The 25,456-nt window shown below is 36.1% G+C and overlaps 1 protein-coding gene across 3 annotated transcripts in view; it reads right to left on the bottom strand.

The window, feature by feature from the left end:
- Window positions 1–497: 497 nt before the first annotated feature.
- The window catches only part of LOC126722932 (phosphatidylinositol-3-phosphatase myotubularin-1-like), a 25,499-nt gene continuing 540 nt past the window's right edge, over window positions 498–25,456 (bottom strand). For all 3 annotated transcript variants that reach the window (XM_050426094.1, XM_050426093.1, XM_050426095.1), the window contains 18 exons: window positions 25,340–25,408; window positions 24,713–24,787; window positions 23,180–23,251; window positions 13,436–13,505; window positions 12,418–12,467; window positions 11,247–11,536; window positions 11,052–11,125; window positions 10,875–10,938; window positions 10,679–10,744; window positions 8,839–8,938; window positions 8,622–8,735; window positions 7,724–7,893; window positions 7,358–7,442; window positions 5,147–5,374; window positions 3,920–3,979; window positions 3,721–3,785; window positions 1,988–2,267; window positions 498–1,520 (listed from right to left, as the gene is read on the bottom strand). In XM_050426094.1, coding sequence (XP_050282051.1) covers window positions 1,002–1,520; window positions 1,988–2,267; window positions 3,721–3,785; window positions 3,920–3,979; window positions 5,147–5,374; window positions 7,358–7,442; window positions 7,724–7,893; window positions 8,622–8,735; window positions 8,839–8,938; window positions 10,679–10,744; window positions 10,875–10,938; window positions 11,052–11,125; window positions 11,247–11,536; window positions 12,418–12,467; window positions 13,436–13,505; window positions 23,180–23,251; window positions 24,713–24,787; window positions 25,340–25,408 — 2,451 coding nt within the window. In that variant the 3' untranslated portion in view covers window positions 498–1,001. The remainder of the gene's footprint in view (window positions 1,521–1,987; window positions 2,268–3,720; window positions 3,786–3,919; window positions 3,980–5,146; window positions 5,375–7,357; window positions 7,443–7,723; window positions 7,894–8,621; window positions 8,736–8,838; window positions 8,939–10,678; window positions 10,745–10,874; window positions 10,939–11,051; window positions 11,126–11,246; window positions 11,537–12,417; window positions 12,468–13,435; window positions 13,506–23,179; window positions 23,252–24,712; window positions 24,788–25,339; window positions 25,409–25,456) is intronic.

Genomic DNA, 25,456 nt, shown 5'->3' with positions numbered 1-25,456 from the left:
CCAGGCAAACAATATACGAAGCATTCATATTTTAAAAACATGGTAAATTGTTTGAATCATTTTATTTGGACACATTTGCCAAGCTCTATAAACAAGAGGATACTATTATAACGTTTCTCGCATCCATAAGTCCGTGAGGAGCATGGCTTTGAATCACTTCGGCTTGGAAGCCCTTGAGGACAAGTTGCTCTCAGAAGCTGCAAACTCCACAAGGATACAAGCCAATTCATATCAGCACCAACCTGAGAGAGTTCAGGGAATAAAGACTTAAATCGTATCATTTGCACACTACAGGTCATGCCAAAAATGGTCTCGTTTTGCTTGCCATCAACAACCAATGGTTAGATTGTTCTGGAAAACCACCAAGAGTCTTGTGGCTTAATAACATAACATTCTCTTTTAGTATGAGAGAATTAGGGTTCAAATCCCCCACACCCAATGTTGTAACTATAGTACAGGAGTGTCACCAAAAAGCACACAGAATGACAAGATATGGATTAATGAAAAGGAAATTCTTCCACTAGTAACAAAATTTATTAGATTACACTTCTGGCATATAAATTACCCATAAAATAAAAAAATGTTACAATAAATAACTAGAAAACTGTACAAAAACTTATCTTATTCAAGAAATGAATGACACTAAAACTAAACTAACCAGACAACACCTTGACAAAACCTACAAAGATTTGGACCACTCTAATATACATTAGCTCTAGCATGTATAATTTCAAGCTTGCCTTTTGGGTTTCTACATTGTCTATATGAAGCTGGTCCTCAGCTAAACTCTATAGTCTGTACAAACAGTCCGGGGACCCATCCAAAATGTGAGGGTCCATTTTAGTACATCCATTGCCTTTGATGGTGAGCTTAGAAAGAATCTTGTATCTGTTCTGATAAAGCTTTAAATATAAATCTACTCGAATCCTTCCCCAAAGGAGAAGCTACTGCAACAAAATTTTGGTGCTGGCTGGATTGCATGCTTGGCTCCAAATCCATAATTATTTTTCTGGTTGAAAATAACTATCGTAAATAGAAAGCTGGTCAAATGCATCAAAATTTGCCTTTAGTCCAACAAATTGGCTACTAAGCTGCGCACAACCAGCATCTGGCCACCTGCAGACTCCATCTCGAGTGCGTAATGGACATAAAGTTTCACATACTCGATCAATTGGATTGTGGGGAATATCATTGTCAGCCATTACCGTAATAGAAACAGAGAGATCTGATTTCTCATCATTCTGCAAAGTACCATCTCTTTTTGAAGAAGAATTAATGAATTTCTGTGGAATTTCTGTTGGGTTGCTTTCAATGCCAACAGTACAATCACCAGTGGTTGAGAAGTGAACATTGCACCCCAGAGACTGTACTGCTCTCTTTATGGCCACATTTTCCTTGATGGCTCTCTTCGCCTGGTTCATAGCCAAGCTGCTGAGCTGCTTCTCATTTCGTAACTCTGCACTTAATGATTCCATAGCAGTTGTAATCTCTTTAGCTTTCCTTTCTGCCACCTCTTTCGCCTGTTAACACATCAATTACAGTTCAATATCAACATGAAAAAAAGTAGTAAAACCACATCCTTTTTTTTTTTTTTTTTCTTTTTTCGTGGGGGGGTGGGGGTGGGGGAGGGGGAGGGGGTGGGGTTGAGGTAGGGAACATTTGAAAGCAGAAAAGAAAAACATGCCAATTATACATGATTGGCTTCTGCAAAAATGATAGGTGAACAAGAATATTATCAGACAACTCCAATTCATCTATAGCCCCATCTTGGAGTAAAACGTACTTTGTCCTGACCCGAAACACCCACACCTAACCTGACTACTACTGTTGCTATCTTTAACAAAGACTCTTGAGGGTAAAGCTGATGCTCAAAATTGCTCATGATCAGTAGGGGAAAGCCACCAATACACAAGGGAGGGGGGAAGGGGGGAAGGAATAGTTCATTGGGGAAATTTTTAGCAGCCAGAGACAGAAGTACTATTCTTACCTTCTGCAGTTCAGAGAATTTTACAGCCATTTTCTTAAATTGAGCTTCAAGCTCCCCAGCTTGAGCTTCTGAAGGACAAGCCCAACGGAGATGAAATTGGGGCCAGAGAGTTGGGGCTAAGGCAGCTGCTGGTGGTAATAGTGCATCAGCATGTTTTACCGGATCATAAAAGAAGTTGTAATGCACATGAGAGCTTCCCTCTGAAGCACGCAAATCAGCCAAATATGACCATAAACATCCACAAGCCTCAGAGACGCCACATTCCTGCCTCTCCTTTTCACTGAAAATATATAGTATGCAATGAGAAGAAAAGAAGGTACTTTTACCATTATAAAAAATAAATAAAATTGAATTTCTTTGTTGTATCACTGTATGTTTTCTTACTGCTTGATAGAACCTTATCTATGAACGACCAGTGATTACAACAATTTAGTATTGCAGAATTTTGCTTAGGCAAAAAAAGAATAATAATAATAAATTAAAAATTAAAAAACTCAGGTATCTTAAGAATAATTTAGAAGACAATTAGAGCAAGTAGAATGAGTGATCAATGTGCAAGCAAATACCAGCAGACACCAACAACTAAGTGTATGTTTGGCATGATTAATTTTTCCAGCTTATTTTACTATTCAGCTTATTTTTGTTACTATTCATGGCCCCACTGCACTTTTTGATATTATTCATGGGTCCTACTGTACTATTTCAGCTAACTTTTACCTTTATCTACAATACTTTCAATAAAAAACTTTCAATTTCAGCAAAATAAGCGGATCTCAAACAGACCCTAATATTCCATAAAAATAAACAATTGCGATGGGAAGAAACTAGAAAGGAGGAAGAGATGTATCACTTAAGGTCGAATTAAATTTTAAATGGATGAACCCCCATATTTTAGTGCCTAGCCACCAAGATTGTGAAATGAATGAAAAATGTCAACCTCATTGATGAACTTAAAAAATAAAATGAGTTTATTGACCTAAGTGAAATATTTCCATTCAACCACTTAATATGCTTGTTGACCAACTTCTCAGCTTTCTATTTAGCATATTTACATCTATCACAAATTTCATTCCATTTCAAGCTTATGATCAAATTTTGATGCATTTCAAACATATTCTTTTCCATTTTCAGTACCATGCTATATATACGCTCACTATAAGGACCAATTGTTGAAGAATTATTATGTACACACTTCATGTTTTCAGCTCTATGCATCAAGTCAGGCCATTAACCTCAAGATAGACACAAGAATAAGTTTCTTTCAAATAATTAACTAGTTATTATTTGAGATATCTCATCCTGCAATCCAATAATGGTTTCCCTTATACAAATTTTTTTTTTTTTTTTTTTAATTTAAGAAAAAGGAAGAAGAAGAAAAAGATATCTAATCCTACATTCTGATCCAAATAGTAAGGGCACAAGAACATTGGCTAAATGATTAAATTCACAATTTCCTAATAGTTTACACTTTTAGGCAATTGGTAATTTATCATGGTCTTAGGAAAGTGATCTTGAATTCAAACCCTGTCACCACTTTACCTCCCACATAAAAAAAGTTAAAAATTCCACATGTTGGGCCCAACAAATAATGGGGAATCTGGGCCCACACATGAGAGGAAGTGTAAGAGTATTGGTTAGATGATTTATTCACCATTTCCTAACAGCTTAAACTTTTTGGATAGGTGATGATTCATTACACTGTATCAAGGCCAACACTGACAAAAGCAAATTACCTATTACAGAAGAAATTTCCAAAACGACAGGACAGCACACAGTCCAAGAAATCCACCAGGAAAACCTGAATCATCAAATAGTATACATGTCAGCAAAGCAATTATTTTCTGACCAAAGAGGCAAAATGAAAAGGGATGAACACATTCAAATCGTAATGAAAACAATGAAACTTATTATTTCATATTGAAGGATGCATACCATAGAGAACTCAAAAGCAGAAGGATACATCCGCAACAATTGTGAAACACAATCAATCCACTACAAAATAGATATAAAAACAAGATCATTAACTAAAAATACCAAATTATCAAGCAAAAAGATAAAAGAAAGGACATGCAAGAAATTCTCATTTTAACCTCAACTCATGAAATGATTGACATCAACTCTTAACATGACCTCAACTGGACAAATGATAGACACTCAAATGGGGAGAGTTTTGACAATGGACTGTAGGGGTTAGGACATACACAAAAATGATAGTAATAGTTTACTACTACTAGATGTTGAAAAACATTAGTTCCATAAGCTTTAAGTTGTCAAGTGCCACAATACATGCCATGCACACACTAACAAAACCACTGCCACATTCTTGTTATTCTATCAATTAACCACCCTTCCTGGCTAGGGTTTCTAAATTTGAAACAGTAACCCTGAAAACCTCAAGTTTCAAATCCCAAACTTCACCACATAAGCATCTGCAGACATGTCTCCCAAACTGTCCCAACTCCTATTTCAACCTGTCCCTTTTAGAGTGCATGAATATATTAAATTTTTAAATCCCCTTATTCAAAGGGAACTTCTCAATAATTGCAACATCCTTCTATACGTTCGAAGTGTCATCCATAAGTCCTCCCCCACATCGGTTACGTAACTTATGGGAGAGAATTAATAAACTTTCCCTTTGCTTTTATTATTATTATTATTATTTATTTATTTATTTATTGGAGAGTTAAAGGCTTGCCACTCCCTGCATTGCTAGCTCATTTGGAGTCCATCTGAACTTTTTAGTCTCAGTTCAGGGCTTACTGGGGTCTTTCCAGGTCCTAGGCAACCCCTTTTAAGCATTATTAACTATTTTGGGAATTGGCAGGGTTTATTGAGGCCTGAATAAGGCCCCTACTTCTCTGCCAATAAAAATATACAATGCATTAACAACAATAGAATGGTAAACATTGAGGTTTGCAGCCCCCTGTCAATCTTGCCTAGACCATTTAGTCACAACCAGGGCTGGTTAGGGTTCAGCAGCCATTTCTGCACCTAGCCCTAGTTTTTGGGCTTAATGCAGGGCCTGTAAAAAGCACTAATCAATATTTTTTGATGCCAACACCAATGACATGAGAAGCAGCAGTAACATAATTGCTAGTGACTCAGCCTTGTGAAAGGATGTGAGTATGTTTTCCCTAAATAAATGATCAAGGTACATACCTGCATAAATATGGGGGAATAGTTGTTTGAAGTCTGTGCATGAGTTGAACTTGGACCCTGAGATGTAAATGATCCTGATGGCTGGCGCATAGGTGATGTTGAAAAGCTCCCTGTAGAAGTCTGCCTAGTTAACTCATAAGGAACATTACAACTACCAGATACTGTTGGCATGCCTATTCTATCTGAAAATGGATGACCAAATCCCAGCCAATCTTTCTCCACAAGTGCCTGGATAAAGATAAAAAGAAACAAAATTTATAAGTCACACCAGTTACTTCAGTCTTAGGTTCAAAGAAGAACTTGGGTAAGAGAAACTTGGTTCCAGTTGGGGAGAAAGATGTGGTTGGAGGTAAGTTTGTGGAAGCACATTAGAACATTTAATGTTAGGGATGGAAATTGCATCTGATTTTAACAAGATTTATGGTGTAGAGAGGTGCCCTTGAAACTCCTTTTCCCTAAATTGTTTAACATTGCAGCGGATAAGGATGTACTATACGTAGTATATACATAGACTTAACAGGCACTGTAGGTTTGGAGCTTGAATACATTGATAATTTTTATGGCATTATGCGGCCTGAAATTAAGGAATGAGGGATGGGTAGGGTAGGTAGGGCTGGAAATTGTTTTAAAATGCAGAACTTCGGGCTCTGTTGGTTTCGACCTAAAATGTTTTCCTACAGAAAATATCTTCAGAAGAGGAAAATGATTTTTATTGTTTGGTTATAACCTGGAAAATAATTTTTTAGCATTTGATTGCACTGAAAATTTTTGCCGGTGGTGGCGGTTGGAAAGAAAGTGCAATAGTAGCAGGTAACAATGACAGTGGCGACAACAGACAGGGAGTGGTCAATAGAGATGGTAAAGGCCAGCAATCAGTGCTGACCTGAAGTTAGTGATGGGGGGGTGGCGGTGGCCAGGCAGCAGCAGACGAGTGTTAGGCAATGGCTCAACATTGGTGGTGGCGATGGCTAGCAATTGGTTGTTAACAGAGGCAGGCAAGTGGGAGCTAGTGCCAATGGGCAGCAGGGACTGTCCTAGCAACAATGGGCAAGTGGGTAACAATGGCTATCAGTGATGGAGGAGAGGAGTGGTTGTAGCAGCATAGAGGAATTGCAAGGGGTAAGGAGGGTGGAGATGAAATCAAGGCTTTTCCCAGAAATCATTTGGTGTAATTTTCCATTGGCCAAGGAAACATTTTCTGTAGACTAACATTTTCAGTTGAACCAAACATCTTTAAGCATAGAAAAATTTTTACACTGAAACAAAAGTGGCCTTACTGTGAGATTATTTAGGTCTTTGCAAGGAGATTAGATGGCTGATTTCCCATGAAACACTGTTTATAAGGCAAAGGTTCCAACAAAAGTAGCTTTTTAAACTTGGACGGTGGCCCAAGGTAAAAATCTTAACAATGGCTAACATATGTGTAAGAGAATCTTTGTTGATTGGTGCCATATGTGAAAAGTAAGTGGAGAGAGAATTAATCACATTCTTCTTCAGTATATTGTTGCTAGGAAGTTCAGTTATTAGTTTTCTCCTTATCAGAATCTCTTGGCTATGCTTAATTCAGTGAGAGTTTTTAGCATGTTCAAAAGGCAGCTTTAATAGGCATCAAAGTAGTGATGTATGAATTGTTATGCCCTTGTGCTTGATGTGGAAGAGGAAGAGAATTTTTAAAGACTTTTGATAGAGCTGAAGTATCATTATTTAAATTTAAATCATTTTGATTGGGTCGGAGTGATTTGAGGGATTTGTTGTTTCACCTTGGCATTGTTTAAATGGCTGTAATTTTTTTTTTTTTTTTTTGGGTGTGGCTTTTTTCCTTATTTCTATCTCTTGTGGAATTGCTTATTTTCAGTAGCTTATTAGCATACTGTGAGACTCCAATTGGTTTTTTGGAGTATACGGAGAATGAATCCCAGACCTCCTATTCGAGGAGAAGAGACTTTACCAGTTGAACTAATTGGAACCCACATGTGAGACAAAAAGCTAGCTTATTTTTAAAAAGCTGAAACTTATATTACTTCAAATAAAGCTAAGACAAAAGTAATGTGGAACCTGCAAATATTGGATAATTTAAGCAAAAAAGCTAACTTATAATCGGTTGTCAAACACACACAAATGTGTCCAAAGGTTAATCCCTTCTGTTTTTTTAGTAGAATCCTATTACTCTAAAAAAATAAAGGACATAGTCCACTAATATTCAGCTAATACCTGAAACCCTGTGAATGTCCGATAGTATGGATCAAGCAGCAGACTAGCAAGTGAAACCAACTGAGTTGTTCTATCCCATCCATCACTACACAAAACAACAGAAAATATAGATTCTAAACCAGCAAAAATAGAGAAGGCTAAAACGTAGAAGATTACAGAAAGTTGACTGCAAACTTCATATGCAGTCAACATTTTTTTTTTTATTAGTAAGTTACACACACACCTAACCGATCTTGAATCTGTAACCTCACCCACCACGGCACAACCCGAGGTGTCATTTGAGCTATAGCTCATTGGCCTCATGTAATCAACAAATTGAATGATCTCTGTTTAATTGTCACAATGATTAACTAAAAGTGTTATAACCTGCAATGCACAAGCACTGATGCCGATTCCAAAGCAACACGTGCAGCAATCCAAGCCGAACCAGCCAAGACATTCTGAACATGTATTAACCAACCACTGTCACCAAGGGTTGATACTGAAGCAGACATACTGCTCAGGTTGCCTCCACCCCAAGTCCATCCACCATGTCTCTGTCAATAGTATTAGTATCAGAGGCTCTCACCCATTACAAACAAGACATTTTAGAAGTTGATTAAAAATGCACAAAATAACACCCATAAAAAACTCAACAAAAATGAATTCTGAGATTATCCCCACTTTGCAGGCCCTGAGAACAATAAAAAAAAAAAAAATTGATAGGTAAAAGCAATATAAGGTGCCTTGAGAACATTTTAGGACTTTTAGACTTCAGAAACACTTTCAAAATTGGCTCACACGCATGAAATCATAAGTAAGCTAGGCTTAATGGACACTATGCATTGACTTAAAAGGAACCCCAAAAGTTTAATCTGAGCCAGTGTTATCACTACTTGTTAAAGAAATATAAAGTTTTAGTCAACCTTACATGAAAGGGAAATAACAGTGGATCATAAAAACACAGCATTATGAAAGTAATTATCTACCATATATTATTGCAAGGAAAAGTTTCACAGCTGTGTTAGTTTTTATGACTTTGAAGATGTAAAGAACCACACCTTCTAAGCTGCAATGCAAATTCCAAGGTCAACTTTCAAATTTTGACCATATTGTCTTGCTTCAATATTGACATTCACAAAACTAAAGAGAATAGAAATCATATAATACTTGCAGTAACATCATTTCATATCTCAGGAAATGTACTTCAGTTCCCAACAAACTAATTAATTAATATAGTGTATCACTGATAAGCAGCCAGATCTATATAAGACTCTGAACTAACCAAGAATGATGACATTCCATCTGAAGAAGTAGCGCCATGAGTGTCTAAGTAGTCCCTAAGTCGAGCAAGACTATCCCTCATCGCATGTATGTTGTCTATCCCAAAGAAAACTATCTGATAAAAAAAAAAACACAAAGGAAAATGAGACAGTCAAATAATAAGACATCAAGTTTATGGCCAAGATATTAATAAATGACAGTTTAAACCATAAACAGACCTCAGATTGAAAATAATTTGAGGATGACTCTGAGCCACCTCCCATGGCCCCATTTGCTAAAGCATTTTTCCTTGGTCTTGCATCAGCAATATATAGCTTCCTGAAAAAAAAAAAAAAAAAAAAAAAAAAAAAAAAAAAAAAAAGGAAAAAAGTGACACAGAGTTTCAAAGAAAATTACCTAAATTAGCAGCAAGTGTGGACAACTATGATTAATAATCTTTTTTATATAAATATAAAGTAGAATAATATATATATATTTGCATACCATAGAAAGATGAGAAATTAAGAGAAGTTGAACAAACAGGATATAAGCTATGGTATATAGGAAAATATTAAAATAAAAATGGGGTAGGCATAATCATAGATATATATTCTTCAAGAATAAGTTGTTGATGTTAGGAAAATAAAGGATAGAATTTCATCAATAACTCTTGTTTTAGGAGAAGAGACAATTAACATAATTAGTGCACATGCTACTCAAATAGGGTTGAAAGAATCCATCAAGCAAAAATTTTGGGAGTACATGAATGTTTTTCTTTTTTGATAATTGGGAGTACATGAATAAATTGATTCAAGAGTTGTCAAATGGGAAAAAGACTAATGGAGGAAACCTAAATGGTCCTGTCAGAAAAGAGAATAGGGGATTTGAAAGGGTTGATGTAGGCAGGGATATGGAGCAAGGAATGAGTCAAGAGATGATATTTTAGACTTCACAATGGCATATGATATGATCTTAAAAATCACTTAGTTCAAGAAGAGGTATTCAATTATTATCTTCAAAAAGTGGGACAAACATTAGCCAAATAGATTTCATCCTTACTTGTAAAGTTGATAGTAGAATTTGTAAAGATTGCAAAGTAATAATACTAAGAGAGAGCGCAACCACTCAAGATATGTTGGTGGTACTAGATATTTGGTGTTGAAAGATGAAAAGAAGAGATAGTAGACAGAGAAACCCAAGGATTAGATGGTAGGGTTTGCAGGGAGAGAAATAAGTTGTGTTTAAAGATGAAATAATCAAAAAAGACAAGTAAGGCCCCGATTAAGATTTTGATGAGATGTGGAATGAAATGGCTAGTTGTATTAAAGGAGTGTGAAAGGAAGTACTTGTAGAATCTAACAATGTAAGCTACTGATTAAGAAGACATGGTGGTGGAATGAGGAGGCTCAAGCAAAAGTTAGATTATAGAGAGAGCCATAGAAACCTGCCCAAACGTAGAGACAATGTTGATTATGAAAATTATAAAATAGCAAAGAGGAAATTAAAAAAGGTGGTCCCAAAGGCTAGATTTAAGGATACAATGAATTATAAAGCAATTTGGGGATGAAGGATGATGAAAAGAATATCTATGAACTTCCTAAGGCAAAGGAAAGGAAAGCAAGAGACTTGAATTGTCTCAAGCACATTAAAGATGAAGAAAAAAAATTGTTTGTAAAGGAAGTGAGATTAAGGAGAGATGGAAGAATTATTTTGATAGACTTCTTAAATAGAAACTCTTCAAATTGACTATCTCAAAAACACAAATTTAGGACAAAAAAGGTATTTTGATTTTCAGTTAAAAGAAATTTGAAATAAAATAAAATGGTAAGGGGTAAAATAGTCAAATTTTAAAAATCCCTTATATATATTTGATTCCTTCCCCATATTTTATTTATAGTTGTAACTTCTAATATCTTAAAATGTTGATAAAAATATAACCACCAAAATTTTTGAAATTCTTCCATGTCCAAACAGTAATGGAATTTAAAACTAAAAAATAAAAAATAAAAACCCTCTAAACATGCGTGTGCGATGGGGCTAGTAATAAATAGCAGAAAGGGAATAGCTTTACAAGCCTACCTCCGAGCCCCCCTCACACTAGCAAGTTGAGTGCAAAGTGCAGCTACAAGCTTTTCATCAGTGTTGCTGAAGACAAATGCAGAGAAGTCAGTTCATGTAATTTCAACGAGCCATATGGATAAAAGAAAAATTTTAACACTTCAAAACCATGTATACAACATCTCATTTTTTCTGCAATGTTTCCTCTTTTCTGTACCTCCTCATATTCATCATGAGACCAACTAATGGTTGAGATGAACGTGCAAGGACAGCTCCACTTCCTATAAATCATAATGTATAGCAAAGCATAAGTCATGACAAACAAAAGCAACAAAAATAAGATGTGCCACATACCAGGATGACAAAAGCAACAAAAATAACATGAGTCACATACGAGGATGACACCAGGAAACTACAGGTAATCGGCATCTTGCACGAAAGGTTGAAGCCTGAAGCACTTCTTCATCACTAGCATCAACAGCCATATAAAGTTATTGCATGCACAATTCCAGCATCAAAATGAAGTAAACTTTATTAACATTGGAAATTTTAGAACAAAAGTCAGAAAGTATAGATTACACTTTCTAACCTGATGCCTTTTGGCACAATCAAGGCAAATGGATAACTCTGGCACATTGCATAATTGGAATTTATGCTACTTATTCTCCACAAGTCATTGGAAAATGTGAATGACCCATCCTCAATTGTAGTCATTGACGGGCAGAAGGAGCCTTTTCCAAGAAGCCGAAAATACTCGGTTAGTAATCGCTCCCTTGGGTTACTATTTTTGAATTTGGAAGGTCCAGAAGTAAAAGCGTAGAGATCCCATAGGCTTGCTGGCTTAGTACACCGTAGTAATGCATCAAATACTGCACGTCTCTGTAAGATTAAAAAATCATACCATATGCAAGAAGCTACTTACAGCATTCTACATTAATGAATAATTATATTAATTGGCTTAGAACAATGCCATATGCTAGCATAATTAACTCTTCTAAACTATAAATTAATAACTCAAAAATGAAAATTACAAGTACAGACAAAGAAGAAAAGAAAAGCATTGATTAACTAGACACACCTGTTCCTTATGCATTAAAATTAGCAAATCATAAACCTCCCAATTACTTTTGTAACAAGCAATACAATACATATAACCTTAGGTCAACACCAATCCACCTGCAGCTAACATCTTCTGTAACTTGCTTTACCAATATATATATATATATATATATTTTTTTTTGATAAGTAACTCGCTTTACCAAATTACCAATATTACCCCCACACGCATACTTTTCTAACCAAACTACCAAAGGTGTAATTACATTTTCAGGTGGAATGAAGTTTTTCCCAATTTAAAGATTAACTGTTACAAGACAAATTATCAGGCATAGGCAAATTCTAGAATTTAAGGAATTCATTTGATTTAGATTCAGAAGAATTTAGAATTATTTTGGGACACATTGGAGTTCCTTCCCAAATATCTGGTAACATTTAAGCCCAATAATTATTTCCTAAGCTAATGAATCTTTACTTCCTGCTACCTACTTGTATTTAAAAATGTCATTAAATCATGTTCACTTCAGGAACCCATTGTGGAGATCTCTTACAAATTCTATGCTCATTCCTTATTATATAAATAATCAAAATTTTACTATACACATAACAAGAAGCTTTAAAACATATGCAAATATATTGAAGCCTACATTGTTTGAACATTAAACATAGAAAACTGAATACAACAGCAACACAGTGAAATTTACCTGCTTCGTTCTAGGGCGGAAACCAAAGACAATAATTCTCATATCTTTGCCTGCAAAATATAAGAGGAACCATAATTTGTTGCGATATTCACAAAGAAACACCAAGTAAATCTAGACTATCTAACTAGATTGTATAGGGTTTACATGACTAAGTAGGCCAAAGAAATAACGCAGCCAAGTAGCGATAAAAGTAGCCACCATTCCAATAATAACTATTGGTGATGAAAAACAGAAGTGCTTTAAATTCATTGGAGGACTATTTTTTAAAAATATATAAAAAAAATAAAGGAAAAAAAGGACTTCCTAGTCTTCCAAACTGTCTTATCATTTGTATCAGCAACAACTTTTTAAATTTTGTTCAATAATACGAGGAGCCAAAGTGCAAAGAAAAGCTAACGTAACAGTATAAGCATGTGGTATTAAGAACATATAAATAATAATATCTGAAAAAGGTGTGTCCCACTCGCAAGTGTTCTGATGGTATCATATGATGATTTCATACATATACTGATATACACTTGTGTTTACAGGGGAGTCATTTGAGCTAGAGCTCATTGGAACCTTTTAAAATATAGCCTCAAAGCCCTTTGCTGATGCTTTCCTACATCAGATAAAGAAGAAGCCTTATTTTGACTACAACCACCCTCTCTTGCTCACACCAGGACCACTACCAAGGCAACATCAATGTCATCCAAATAGCATCTTGTGATTCTTGTCAAATGAAATTGGCATTGAAATTAATTTCCAATAAATCCTCAAGTAAATAACGAATTCTTTTCCAAACATAGCCTTAGAATGATAGTAGAAACCATACATTTCAATTCATTTAACATTCAAAAATAGGAATATCTTATATTTTAATAAGTTTTGGCCCCAAGGGGAGGGGGAAGGAGAGATTCAAAGTACAATCTCCACTTCATGTGGCACGGTCCCCAGCCAATTGTGCTACCCCTTGGGATTAACATATCAAAAATAGAAATATCAAAATACCAGAGAAAGAAATTATCAAAATCCATACCAATGACCTGAAGAAGTCGTCGTGACGGTGTTTTGTCAGATTGACGAAGGGCTGATTGAGCCTTTATGACCTACATTCGCTTAAAGTAGTAAATTAGACATGCAACTACTTATACTCACAAAGAATGACAAACATTAGGGCAGTACCAACATCCAAAGGTCTAACTACATGGCTGATAAACAACTCAATATGTCAATCCAGTCAAAAGAATAAAACTAAGGGAATTAATATCATGAAATAAGTTGAATGTGTCATCTCCTAAGACAACTTACGCACTAGCATGATGATGGTGGACAAGAAATTTGCAAAGATTACAGCACCTCTCATACTTGCCTAGCAAGTCATGTTTTTACTTTGAATATACTTCATATTTTATTCTTGAATCTTACCACAGCCAACAGAAGATCAGAGAGAGAGGAGCTTGACAGCTAGGGCAGAACTCTGATATGTCTTATATAAATTGAAGGGATGATAAATTAGAAAGCAATTAAAAGAGGGTATCTTAAAACAGCTAAATGAGTAGATGTATCATACTTCGTGTGCATTTGGCATCAATTAACTTAGCTTTTTGCTGAAAGTACGCTAAAATATACTTGTATTTTGAAAAAAGTGAGGTTTTAAAAAGCTGTGCATAAAGTCTAAAAGCTGAATGAAAAAGCTGATGCCAAATGCACGCTACAATGACCAGAATAAAGAAGTTGAAAGAAATTAAAGAGATCAGGTTAACAACCTAGAAAGGTTAAGTGGCCTTTGGAGGGACACATGGGTAATGCAACACCCTAGAGGCAGTGGTTATGGCAAAAGGATGTTAAACAAGATCTTATCAACACATATGAGGGCAGAGTCATGTATAAACTAAATTCACAAAGATCATTTACATTGACAATAAAATGCCAAAAACATTTCAGTGCAAACTTCACGATTCATTGTAGAAGTTGAACCACAATGGAAAATTCAGTGCTCACTCTTATTCTGAAGCTTTAAGAGTATCTTATGGGGGCAATGTCCTTGAAAGAGTATTTGGTATGGTAAAATTCCCAAAATGTTGCTTTGTTTTGTGTGGACAGCGGCTTTGGGTGCACTTTTTAACTGTGGATAATTTTATTAAATACTCCCTCCGTCCCAAATTATTTGATCTGTATTCCATTTTCGGATGTCCCAAAATTATATCCTGTTTGAAAAGTCAAACAACATTAATTTATTTACATTCCCTTTATGCCCTTAATTTATTTGTGGGAGCATTTTTTTTAATTAAAAAAAAATTAAAAACCTAAATTTTGAATCCACTAAAGCTATTGTTTTGCCACCAGTAGAGTTTCTAATCTTTTTTTTTTTTGATAGGTAATCAGAAAACTATTATTAATGAGAAAAAAGGAAAAGTACAAGTTGTTCATGATGATGAACAACAAGAAAATAAAGAACAAACAGAACAACAAAAAAAGAAATCAAGAAACTAAACTAAGGGAAAGCATAAACTCAGTGATAGAAGAACAATCAGTAAAACCCCAACAATGAGACCACTCCAAAAGACTCCGTTAGCATAAAACCTTTAACTCATCCAATATCTTCTCAATGTCCTCAAAGGAATGACGATTTCGTTCCAACCACACAATCCACATCAAGCACCCTGGAACCAAATTCCAAATGTCTGAATTATGTTTCCCAAGCCACTGATGCCAACAAGATAACAAACGCGCCACTGAATTTGGATTAGGCTTGGTGGCTATAGAATTTGGATTTGAATATAGGTTTGCAAATTGTAAGAGTAGTACACTAATAAAATTTGTAATCTACAATAACTTTGAAAATTGCTTGGCAGTTTTCGCCAATACTAGAAATGTTTTTTTTTTCTTAAATAATTTTTTGATAAATTTGTTTAAGGGTAATTTAGGAAATTTCTAACTTTTTTTTAAAGAGGTAAGGCAGTTCATGATGTTTCCCTAAATAATTGGGTTTTTCTAACTAGGCCAAACAATTTGGGACAGAGGGAGTAGCGTATTATCCTTGTAAATTGGTGTGGCACGTGTAAGTGTAATACTAATAGTCAATCAGTTGATAATCTGTTGCTATATATAACTCCTTTGGGAGCAAACTATGGTCTTTTATAGTTTCTGCCTTTGGTCAACTTCAAAAATAGTCTTATGAAATGTAGCTCCTCTTTGCCCTATATGGAAAATTTTAGAGAAAAAGAGAGAGGTAAATTGGGAAAAAGTTTGTGAACCAATTCAATTTTGGGGGGCTAAGCATCAGGGACTTAGTCTTGTTCAATCAGGTCTTACTTGGGATCTTTGGTGGTATTTGGAGAGAGAGGTCTTATGGAGACAGGTGGTGGACCAAAAATATGGCAGAATGTGGGGTTGGCGTTCCAAAAAGGTTCATGGGCCTTATGGGTTGAAGACGGGTGGTGGACAAAAATAAGGCAGAATGTGAGTTTGATGTTCCAATAAGGTTCATGGGTCTTATGGAGTCCGCCTATATAAGAATATAGTGGGAAAAATTCTATCACATCACTAGCTTTGAGGTGGGTGTGGGTTCTCGTATTGTGCGTAATAAGGAGGCTTCAACGCTTCAGTGGAAAATTACTTGATATTTTATGAGAATGCTTTCCACTGGGATGTTAGCTTTGTTCGACTAATAAATGATCGAAGTTGGAGCCTGTAGTATCTTTTTTTTTTTTTTTTTTGATAAGTAACATAAAAATTTTATTAAAAGAAGAATCCAGTACATAGGAAATGTACAAATGAGGCAAAAACATCAGGAAACCAAATTACAATGATCAAGCAACACAGGAAGGGAAAAACAAGAAAAAGATGGTAAAACAAAACACTATTTGAGAAGAGTAAAAAAGAAAAAAGACTTAAACTCAAGAATGGACCGTTCGCGACCCTAGAAGCTTCTAGAATTCCGTTCCCGCCAGATACACCACATCAAACAATGTGGCACAATCCTCCATATAATTATATTACGATGTCACCTGAAATTGCAAGACCAACAATCCAACAAATCCACTACCCGTTGCAGCATCACCCAACAAATACCAAACAAGCAAAAGATCATACTCCACATCTCATATGCTATAGGATAGTAAAGGAGGAGATGATCTAGAGATTCCCCACACCTTTTACACATAAAAAACCACTCAAGAACAACAAAATGCCTCTTCCAAAGATTATCAATAGTTAGAATCTTGCCTAAAGCCGCAGTCCAAGAGAAGAAAGCTACCCGAGGAGGAACCTTCGATTGCCACACCATATTCCAAGGGAAACAAATGACAGTAGAAGGGGATAGGGAATAATAATACCCACTTACCTTGAAACCTCGACTGCTGGCTGGCTTCCAACAAAGTTTGTCAAAACCAACACCCCGCACCTTAGTGGAATAGATCAAAACCACAAACAAATCCAAAGATTGTGACTCTTGATCGTTCACTAAACGGCGAAACTGAATGTCCCAAGAAATTCTCCCATTAGCGTAGCACATAACCTCAGAGACCGAAGCATCCCTTGTCCTACTAATATTATATAAATCTGGAAACGCCTCCTTAAGAGGACGATCCCTAAACCACACATTATCCCAAAACTTCACACGAGTACCATCACCCACATCATACCGAAGGAACTTGGAAAACTTCAACCAGCCACTTCTAATGAACTTCCACAAACCAACACCAAATGCCCCAGACACAGATTTTGTACACCAACCACCCCACTCATTCTCATACTTCGCCCCAATGACCCTTCTCCAAAGGGCATCATTCTCCAAACCATAACGCCACAACCATTTGGCTAATAAAGCAGAATTAAACCTTCTCAAACACCGAATGCCTAAGCCTAACCCTTCATTCTTCACTGGCCTACAAACCTTAGACCAATTTACTAGATGAATTTTATGATCATCCCCAATACCAATCCAAAGAAAATCTCTTTGTAATTTCTCCATCCTCTTAAGAAAATCTCTTTGTAATTTCTCCATCCTCTTAGCCACCTTAACTGAAATTGGGAGAAGAGAAAGGAAATACATAGGCAAGCTAGAGAGAGTACTCTTAATACCCCCTTAGATAAATACAACCTCTTCCAACCAGCTAGCCTTCGCTCCATCTTCTCCAAAATAGGATTCCAAATCGACTTATCTTTAAAAGTAGCACCCAACGGAGGACCTAAATATTTCAGCGGAAGAGCAGACTCCCTACAGCCCAAAATCTCCACTAACTCATGTAGATTAGGCACATCCCCAACTAGAACCAAATCAGACTTTCCTAAATTAATTTTTAGCCCTGACATCTCCTCGAATCTAAAAAGAATCCCACGCAGAGCTGTTATATGAGTGCTGTCAGCATCACAGAAAACAAGAGTATCATCCGCGAACAATAAATGAAACACCTTCATCAAGGAACCAGTTGCATTCCCAACTATGAGGCCTGAAAATTGACCTGCTGCAGTAGCTGCAACCAACATATGGCTCAAGGCCTTCATGAAAATATCAAAGAGAAATGGGGATAAAGGATCACCTTGCCGAAGTCCTCTAGAACTCCCAAAAAAGTCAGATGGGCAACCATTGATCAAAATGGAAGATTTAATAGTTGATATACAACACCTAATCCACCTTCTCCACTTTTCAGAAAAACCACATTGCTGTAAAAAAAACATGAGAAACTCCCAATTCACATGGTCGTACAATTTCTCAATATCCAATTTGCACAACACCCCTGGAACCCCTGCCTTCAATCAACTGTCTAAACACTCAGAAGCAATAAGGACAAAATCTAAAGTTTGTCACCCTTTCACAAAGGCATTCTGAGATTCTGAAATAAGACCGTGAACCACCCTTCGCATTCGATTGGCTAACACCTTGGCAATAATCTTGTACACCCCTCCCACCAAACTAATAGGCTGAAAGTCTTTGACATCCACAACATCAAATTTCTTAGGAATGAGAGCAAGAAAAGTAGCATTAAGGCTCTTTTCAAAGACAACGTGGGCATGAAAAATATGAAACACATTCATAATATCTGTTTTCACCATGCTCCAACATGACTGAAAAAATGACATTGAAAAACCATCCTGACTTGATGCTATATCACCATTGAAATCATGGACCACTCCAAATTCTTCCTCATCAAAAGGTCTGTCCAACCAAGTGGCATCTTCCTTAGAAATTCTAGAAAAAAAAACCTCATCCAAAAGAGGTCTGTGAACCTCATTCTTTGAGTATAACTGCCTATAGAAATGAGTAATGCACCCCTCAATGATCCCTTGATCCGTAGATAACTCTCCATCCACCATAAGCCTATCAATAGTATTGCATCTTCTATGAGAATTTGCAATACGATGAAAAAAATTTGTGTTCCTATCTCCCCCTTTAAGAAAAAGAGCCCTAGATTTCTGCCTCCAGCAGATTTCTTCCAACAAAGTTATTTTTTCTAATTCTCCACGAATTTGTTCCTTTTCCCTCCTTTCCTCCACTGTGAGAACACGATCATCCTCGATAACTTCCAACACATTAAAATCCTTCCACAAATTTTGCACCCTAAGACCTATATTACCGAACTCCTCCACATTCCATCTCTTCAAATCCAATTTCAACATCTTCAGTTTGTTAGCCAAAGAAAAACTAGGAGTTCCTTGGAAATGATAGGACTCCCACCATGAGCTCACCCTTTCCAAAAAGCCCTCATCCTTTAACCACATGTTCTCAAACCTAAAAGGTTTTTTGCCTCCATGTAAATTCCCGCCCTCAAGAAGGATAGGAAAATGATCCGATAGCAGCCTAGATGGTCAGCATTGACAAACAAATGGAAATTTCTCCTCCCAATCTGCTGACAATAGAAACCTGTCCAATTTAGATATTGAAACAACCTCTCTAGAGTTAGACCAAGTGAAGTTCCCCCCAACCAAAGGCAAATCAATAAGGCTATGCTCGGAAATAAAAGCTAAAAACCGATGCATAGCTGTAGTCAGTGTAGTCAAAGGCGTTTCAGGCGAGCGCCTAGGCGCTCAGGTGAGGCGAGGCGGCATAAAAGCGCCTCAAGGTCACTGAGGTGAGGCGCCTTTAGTGAGGCGAGTGCCTCTGTCGACTAGTCACTCGCCTTGAACAGTTTTTCCAGGCATTAGGCAAGAGCCTCTATCACCTTTGTTTTCTTTTTGTCGTTTTGTTTTCTTTCTAGTGCAGAGGACTTGGTTTCGTTAAAAAGATTACTGGCTTTTTTTTAATTTATAACTCAATTCTGTCTTTTAGTAACATTAGTGGGGTTTGAGTTGGCAACCACTAATGTTTAATAAAAAGCACATCAGACTTTAGTTTTTTAGAACCACAAATAAATAATAAAATAATATATAAATACATGACCTTCTAGCCACTACAACAATTGCCCAACGGTACCCTACCTCAACAGGTTTTATTTCTAATTTTAAATTTTATAACATTATTTTATTCCTATTTCCTATATGTAATTTTAATTTAAAAAGCTCTCTTTTTTACTATTACTTCTCATTCTCCGGACCTCTTTTCTCTCTTTTCTTTTTTGTTTTTGTCTTTCTTCTTTTTTTCCCTCTCCTTTCTTACTCAGAGCAGCTCTCTCTGTTCTTTTCTTTCCCTCTCCTTTCTAACTCAGAGCAGCTCTCTCTGTTCTTTTCTTTCCCTCGTAGCTCCCCTCTGTCAATTTTTTTTCCCCTCTAGTCTCTAATAGCAACACTCCTCTTTTTATTTTTATTCCTATAACCTCTCTTCTTTTTTCGGGCTCTATTGGATTCAACACAAAAACTGGTTTTATAGACTAATTCCTATGCATTAGGAACAAAGTAAGAGAGGCTTGATTATAATTTTCAGTACATTAATATATATGATTAAGCTCTATATATGTAAAAAAAACTATATTTAATATTTAGCACCTTGCTTCACTCGGGCTAGCACCTCAAGGTCGCCTAACGCCTTTGACTACCTTGGCTGTAGTGAAATTTGCAGAACCAAAACATTCAGAAGGAAACCGCACCACATTAAAATCACCTCCGCACCAAGGCACATCCCACCAACTACATAAGCCAGATAACTCCTCCCAAAAAAAACTTCTGTCTCTATCACTATTGGGTCCATAAACACCAGTCAAAGCCCAAACAAAATGATCCACCACATTTTTGAATTCACAAGAGACAGAGAAACGACCCACCGCTTCCTCCACCTTATCCACAACCCTGTAGTATCTTTTATAAACACTATTTAATTGAGTAAGAACTGGAGTAGATAAACCATGTTGGAATCCATCTAGAATAAATGCTAATAAATTACCAAATGTCCCAAAAGCTTAAACTATTAGGAAATGGTAAATATAATCTATTCACCATGCTTCTAAGTTCTAACACTCCTCATGTGTTGGCCTAAACTCCCCATTAATAAGTGGGACCCTAAAAGTAAGATTTTTAATTTTAAATAGGAGGTAGAGTGGAGACAAAGTTTGATCTTAGGTCCACTTGCTCTAATACATGATAAATTACTAATTATCCCAAAGGTTTAAACTATTAGAATATGGTGAATTTAACTATAATTCTAGCAAAAGTGTCCAAAGTTAAATCATTCTACAAAAAGTTACACCCTATAGCAGTATTTTCCTTGAAAGAACTTATGGAATCCTATAATCCCAACTAAAGTGGCATTTTTCCTTTGGATAACAGTAGCACTTGGTATGGGAAGAATCTTAATTGTTGACAATCTCAGAAAATAGTAATTGATTGTTGTAGACCAGTGTTGTATGCATAAGTGGGCTGGGGAGCTAGGAAGCATGGACACGGCAAAACGGGAAGCATACCCTTGTCAGACATGTATTGGACATGGATACGCCTTGGACAAAGCTGCGCATGTGCGTCTGAAATGTATCCAAACCAAAAAAATTATTTTTTAATTGGGATATAGCGGGACATGGTCAGAACCAGGTATTGAAAATATATATATATATATATATATGATCTGCACTGCTGCAGCCGTCATGTCGCTGATCTTCTTCTTCTTCTTCGTTCGCTTCACCCAGACCAACTTTTTCCTTTCATTTTGTTTAATCTGCTTTTTTTTTTTTTTTTTGTGTGCCAAGTTTGACCCTTCAAGGCCTTCACTTGAGTTTGAGCGGTCCAAACTTGTCTACTACTATTATTATTATTTCTACATAAAAGCAAAACTCCAGATAGGAAATCCAAAAAAAAAGAAAAAGATAAATACATCATTTTTTAGCTTAAATTTATAATATCTTTAACAATATATTAAAATAAATGCTTAACAATATATAAAAATGCTAAATAAAGATACATTTAATAATTAACTAATACACGTATCCCCACAGTACCTATGTCCTAATTTTTTAAGAATTGCCATATCACTGTACCATGCCCGTATCGGTGCTTCTTAGGGGAACTTGCAGACACCTACTTCTCGATTGCCTTGGAGCATGGTTTTCAGTCTCTTTGGGCTTCATTGGGTTTTTTTTTTTTTTTTTTCTTTGATAGGTAATTGAAGTTTTATTGATTAGAAAAGTACAGTGTGTTTACAATAGTAAACCCACTGCACTTGAAACAATTGGGCTTCATTGGGTAATACCACGTAGTCTAGTGGGCCATTAATGAGTTGGCTGGCAGATTTGGTAGATGCAGCAATATAGAGATTTGGAACGCAGTCCCTCACTGTCTCATGTGGTGTATTTGGAGAGAGAAATGCTAGAAGTTTTGAAGGATTTGAAAATTGTCTTAGACCTAAAACTTTGATTCCCCATATCTTTACTTGAGTGGGTAAATGCTTCAGGTCAATTCTCCTTTGCAAGTTAACTTGAGATGCTTGAAAATGGTAATTTTAGAGCTTAATGTTGGGGTACCTTTTGTATACATCCCATGTTTATGGGTTGTGCCTCTTACCTAAGTTTCTTTTTTCTTTTGATAATTTTTTTTACTTATCAAAAGAGGAAAGAATCCATGGGCCTGTGCCTAAGAAGAAGAAGAAGAAGAAAAATTTGACAAAACCCTGATAAAAAGAAAATCCTCAGATTATCTCTTTTTTTTCTTAATTCTACATCTTCCATTCATCTTATATTTAATCGTCCCAAACTTCTTGTCATCCCCTCCTCAACTCTCCTGTCAACGGCACATTTTCCTTTAAGTTATAAGAGATAAAAGCCAACTCAAAAGTTCTACCATGATTTCCTATCAAAACACGACTCTAACTTGCAAGATGGTCCATGAAGATTGCCAAATGGCAGTAAATGTAACTGATATAGAAACAAAGATGCAATATAAGATAGATAAAACAGTGATAAGGAATGCAAAGTGGAATGACAAGAAATAAATGGCACAAATGTTGACAAGAGAACAGCAATCAAGATGTAGGTGGAGGTAGAAGTTGACAGGTAGTTGAAGATGATGGAAGAGGAGAGCTGGTATAGGAAGAAAGAAACTATAGGTTTTATATGCCAAAAGCAACTAAAATATGCATCATAGCAAGTTATTTACACAATCATAAAATAAATAAATAAATAAAACTCAGCAGAAAGGAATTTCCAAACACTCCCTTAAAATTTAATCAAAGTCCTGTGTCAAAAATGTAACCTCGTAATCTATAGATATATGTATACTCCAGCCTGGAGAAACAAATTGAATTTTCCACATAACATTACAATGATATGAACACAAGAAGAGAAATGCGCGCCGGGGGGGGGGGGGGGGGGGGGTGTGGGGTGGGCGGGGCCAGGGGAACCCTACAGAAATGAGAACTTACCATTTTGCTGAACTTTTCTATGGTGGTCAGTGGAATTGTGCCAAGTGCAATGATATTCCTTGTTCCCTCACTCTTGGAAAAGAAAAGAAAGAATATTAGAAAAAAGTGGAGGCAATGACGCACAACATACAAAATATATAAACATACACATGTCTATTTGTACATAAATACATACATACATCCATCTACATGGGCACACTCACAATTGCATAAATACATCCATGCACATACACAACACACATGCATACATATGGAGATGCTTATATAGATACGTTTGTGGAGTATATTCAATTCTAATAGATGTAATATCTATTTTAAGCTTCTGCAGACCACATGGGCTGATAATAGTATTGAGCTAAAACAAATGGAGCATAGGGGATCAAGTCATACAAACATGCAATAACAGCAGTTCTAATTATCAGCAAGTTCTTTTTTTTTTTTATTGGTCAGTTTACACATGCACTCCGTGGGTCTTGAACCCATAATCTCACCCTACACCTAGCTCTTACAAAGAGGAGGAGGTGCCAATTGAGCTAGAGCTCATTAGGCTAATTATCAACAACTTGTAAGGGCATTAATGTCATTATCATTTATATTAAATTCTCTCCTGGGTTACCAAACCAATTTTCTTCTCCTCTTCTTATTCTTCTTCTTTTTGCTTCTAATTATAAGCATTCATTATACACTATAACTTGCTACCAGAAATGATTATTTGATTACATCAGGGACCAATATTATATGAAATTGACTGCTAACGGAATCCAATGTCGCTTTATGTTCCATGCAATTCTTTTCTTTGTTTTAATGTTTAAAATTGCAACTTATGGAAAGTATTTAATTCAAGCAGATAGAAAATCATTGAAGTCCTATGTATAAAACATCTTATCAACTGCACAACCCACCCCCCCCCCCCCCCCAAAAACCCAAAAAAAAAATATATATATATATATATATAAATTCTGGTGCTACTTTAGGAAGCACAAACACTTCATTTAGGGTGCCATACCTGTGTCACACCAGCCGTTTCATACTATAATTTTTCAGAAATTTCTCGTGTTGTTGTGTCGTACCTGTATCCGTGTCAATGTCCGTGCTTACTAGGTGCTGCAACAACGGTACCTAAGGTGTCTGGTCTTAAATTATATTATTCCCTCATGTCTTAAGTTCAACCCCCAACCCCACCCAAATTATTTTGTAATAACGGGCCGCCCAATGGGAACCCATGGGCAGAAAAATCAACACATGGCCTGCTTCACCGGGCTACCCACAGGCCTCAACAGTACCAGGCCAGGCCACCCATTAGCCTGGTGGGTTGGCAGGTTACTGGACCAGCCCATGGGAATTGGGCTATTTGATGACCCTTAGGCCTTAGGTACCTTCATCATTCTACTGTGTTTTTTATGAGGCACACCATAGTACAAAGATGGACAAGTACCAGAACTTAGATTTGGAATGCAATGCACATAGGCTAGCAATATAGTCATATCAAGGAAAAAAAAATTAACATGCAAAAAATATTTAACTCATACTTACTAGAAAAATTAGACGAAAATTGGTTACTATCAAGGTACCCGCCTCATCTGTATTAACAAGAACAACACCGTATCCCTGAAAGCAAAGTCCATATATCGAATATATCTTAGCAACGCATTTAGATAGGAAAAAAACAGAAAAATGAGTAGAACAAAAACTGAGCCACTATTACTTATATATTAAGTACTGCAAAGACACTAATCGTCAATCTAACCACAGCTAGAAAGGTAACAAAAGATGTCATTAATCCATCGTCCGCTATTTATTGATTAAATTCAAAGCACAACCATCACAACTTCCAATTTTTTTTTTAATAAGTATCTAGAACAAATTACAATCAAATCAACATGAGAAACTAATAGAATGCCGGAATTCAAATTCTTGAAAAATTCTTATGTCCACTGAGAATCCAATCCAATTTTGATTACAATAAGTAGCTACAATCTAATTTTGCACTGTTTTCTCAATTAATGCACTAATAGGACATGACATTAACATTTGACACATCTTTAATCTAAAGCAATCCAGAATTGCAATGAAAATGTAACTAGGTTTTTCAAAAAACATACTAATTGAGGTTCTAAAATTATAGATATAACAAGCAATTGAAGCATAAACTGGACGCACCTCGACTATGACTTGTTCGGCTTCAAGCAGGAAATCGAATTTCACATGCGAAACGTACCGCGAATCGGGCTGTGAAAAGAAGAAAAATACGAATTGGAAGAAAAAGGAAGAGAATTT

Source organism: Quercus robur, chromosome 4 (genome assembly GCF_932294415.1).
Source record: "Quercus robur chromosome 4, dhQueRobu3.1, whole genome shotgun sequence".
NCBI lineage: Eukaryota > Viridiplantae > Streptophyta > Magnoliopsida > Fagales > Fagaceae > Quercus > Quercus robur.
The sequence above is the reverse complement of the archived record's forward strand: the minus strand, read 5'-3'. Positions and strand labels throughout refer to the sequence as shown.